The 3,462-nt window shown below is 49.7% G+C and overlaps 1 protein-coding gene across 1 annotated transcript in view; it reads left to right on the plus strand.

The window, feature by feature from the left end:
* Positions 1–3,462, plus strand: part of RPS6KA2 (ribosomal protein S6 kinase A2) — a 232,142-nt gene that overhangs the window by 222,063 nt on the left and 6,617 nt on the right. Inside the window, exon 19 of the mRNA XM_004368781.2 lies at positions 2,535–2,652. Coding sequence (XP_004368838.1) covers positions 2,535–2,652 — 118 coding nt within the window. The remainder of the gene's footprint in view (positions 1–2,534; positions 2,653–3,462) is intronic.

The following is a 3,462-nucleotide window of genomic DNA, read 5'->3' on the forward strand; positions in this document are numbered from 1 at the left end:
GCTCCATCAGTTTATACACCACGCTGGCCGGGTAATGGGTTATCCATGCTCTATCAGTTTATACACCACGCTGGCCGGGTAATGGGCTGTCCACTAGGGGCCCATGAGTTTACACACCACGCTGGCCGGGTAATGGGCTGTCCACTAGGGGCCCATGAGTTTACACACCACGCTGGCTGGGTAATGGGCTGTCCAGTGGGGGCTCCATCTGTGGCCTTGTGTGGGTCTCACTGGCTGGCCCCTGGGGTTTCTCCTTGTGGTGCCTCTGCCTGGTATGCTGGTGTTAGCAAACACCCGGGCATACACAGTCACTCGAAGGTCTTGATCAAATTCCTTCAAACCTCCTTAGTCCTTTCAGAACAGCTAGAGAAGAAGGATAAGGAACTTAGCCCCGTGCTGAGAGAACCGGGGCTAGAGGATTGCTCGCATAAGGAACGCGTCCGCACCTGGTGGTGGCGTGCTCCGCGTTTCTGCCCTGCTCGTGCCACGTTCTGAACAGTGACAGCCTCTGTTCCTTAGACACATCGTCTGGAGCCAGGAAGCATCCATAACACTTTGGGGTCAAACAGTGTTTCTGAAAGTGCAGTCAGTTAATGGCTCTGTAATCGGCTCTCATGACAGTTAGATGTTTATGTACCAGTTTGTCGTGAGAAGACACTGTGGCTGTACTGGTGTCCTGGGTCCGCTGTGACAAAGCACCAAGAACGAAGTGGCTTTAAGCCACAGAAATGTATTCTCTTCCAGCTCTGGAGGCTAGGAGTCTGAACTCAGGGTGTCCGCAGGGCCATGCTCTCTCTGAAGGCTCTAGCGGAGGAGGCTTTCTTGTCTCTCCAGCTCCTGGGAGCCCCAGGTGTTCCTTGGCTTCTAACTGCATCACTCTGATCTCTGCCTTGGTCATCATGTGCCCGTCTTCCCTCTGTCTGTGTCTCTTCTCCTCTTCTGTAAGGACACCACTCATATTGGATTAGGACCCGCCCTACTGCAGTGTGGCCTCATGTGACCTTAACTGATAACGTCTTCAAAGACCCTATTTCCACCCATGGTGCTGTTCACAGGGACAGGGCTTAGAACTTGAATGTATTGTTGGGGGGACACAGTTCAGCCTGTACCAGTGGTGTTACATAAAGAGGATTGGTCTGAGGCTGGACGTGTCATTTCTGTCTTAGCTCTGTGTTCACTGGCTCTGCATTCTGGGTTAACCGCTGTCCCTTCACCGGCCTCACCTCCCTCACGTTTTGCGTGAGAAGAGGACACTGCATAGCACTTCAGGTTCCTTCCAGCCTTGAAGGTCTGTGATCCTAAGAGATCCGCTGGTTCCCAGTGGTTTCGAGTTTATCAGATACTCGAGAGGCGGCGAACAGGGACCCTAGACCATCCAGTCCTGTTTGCTATAGCAGATGGCCATGAAAATTCAGGAGAATGGCTTGCTTCTCGTGTGGCCTTCATGAAGGGTTCCATGAGACTTGGTCGTGAGTGTCAGCAGTTCAAGGACAGCAGCCTGTGAACCTGGGCCATGTCTGAGAACTGTGATGGCAAAGGAAGGAGCGCCATGTCTTCCTGGTCCCACACTCTGAGATTACTTGTGGGTCTTCTGATACTCACGGTGCTTACACATAAAACTAGGATCACAGACTTGGCCACTAAAGGAAGTGCTGAGGATCATGTCATTCCTTCCCTGTTGGTGTTGTTTGGTGCGTTGAGTCAATTCCAACTCACGGCGACCCTTTGTACAACAGAACAAAACACTGCCCACTTCTGTGCCATCCTCACAGTTGTTGTCATGCTGGAGCCCATTGTCACAACCACTGTGTCAATCCATCGCATTGAGGGTCTTCCTCTCTTTCACTGATCTTCTGCTTTACCAAGCATGATGCCCTCCTCCAGGGACTGATCCCTTATGATAACATGTCCAAAGTATATGAGACGTAGTCTCACCATCCTTGCTTCTAAGGAGCATTCTGGTTGTACTTTCTCTAGAAAAGCATATATTGACATGCCCTGGTTTCTGTTAAGGGGAGACAGAATGAACATCTATTAAGCACTGGCAATACGGCAAGTACTGTACCAAGCATTTTGTATGTTTTCATCCATGTAACCTTCATAGAGTCCTGTGAGTATATTCTTCTACCCATTTTGCCATCGAGACTCAAAAAATCAATTTGTTAAAGAACTGAGTTGGTGATAGAGCCCTGAGGCTTAAACATGGGTCTCTCAGATGTCAAATCTCAGGCTTTCATCTTCCGGGCCACACTGTCACCAGGGAAACCAGAAATGCTCCAGCAAAGGCTAATCCGTGGGCTCCACAGAGCTTTCTGCACTTGCCCTATCGGGCTGTAGCTTTGCCCAGGTGAGGAGAATGGATCCAGCATTAAGAAATACGTTACGCCTTACCTTGACTCGTTAGGCATTGGATTTGGAATATAACGGGAAAGAGACTAGCTATTCTTCTAACAAGAAAGCAGCACCATCAAGCTGTAAACTCTGCTTTAGATGATACAGTGGATGCTCATTACTGTAAACGTTTCCTTACACAGATTTACCCCTTTTGCAAATGGGCCAGATGATACTCCCGAGGAGATTTTGGCAAGGATTGGCAGTGGGAAGTATGCCCTTTCTGGAGGGAACTGGGACTCCATATCTGACGCGGCAAAGGTGAGCAACTTTCTCTGTATTCTCACTTCCGGGGTGTGGAGATTCTGTAATGACCATTGAACTCATGAGGAAGTTAGGACATTAACTTTCCCATAAGTGACATAGACGTTTTATCCTTATATATTTTTAAACTTGTCATCTAAAAAATTCTATTTGCAAAAATAGTTTAAAGCACTTTCGCATTTCCTAAGGTCCAAGTGGCGTTACAGAATGATTGTCCTGGTGGTGGCAGACGAACCGAGCAGAGCCCCGCCCAGAGGCGCACGTCTGCTGTCATCAGACACTTCGCATTTGGGCTTTTCGGCCGGTTGGCATCGTTGTGACCCGCCTCGTTTCTTCCGACCATGAGACTCTTGGTCTTTTTAGTTGACATCATCAAACTCTTCCCTAATCAAATAGTAAATGATAATCCCGCACACTTGAAGGAGCATCACCAACAGTCTGTTTTCTGTGTTGCTGGAAAGGGCCTGGAAAAGGAGTCAGAAGATCTGGGGTCCTGACTCCAGCTTCGCCATTGCTGTGTGACCTTGTCCGGTGGTGGCAGAGGAGATGACGGGGCTGATGGCGGAGATAATAGTAGAAATGATGACTCAGGAGATGGCAGGGGGTGATGGTAAAGGTGGTGGCAGAGGTGATGGCGGAGGTGAAGGCAGAGGTGATGGCAAAGGTGATAGTGGAGTTGAAGGCAGAGGTGATGGCGGGGTTGAAGGCAGAGGAGAGGTGATGGTGGAGTTGAAGGCAGAGGTGATGGCAAAGGTGATAGTGGAGTTGAAGGCAGAGGTGATGGCGGGGTTGAAGGCAGAGGAGAGG

Source organism: Trichechus manatus, unplaced genomic scaffold (genome assembly GCF_000243295.1).
Source record: "Trichechus manatus latirostris isolate Lorelei unplaced genomic scaffold, TriManLat1.0 scaffold00002, whole genome shotgun sequence".
Lineage (NCBI taxonomy): Eukaryota > Metazoa > Chordata > Mammalia > Sirenia > Trichechidae > Trichechus > Trichechus manatus.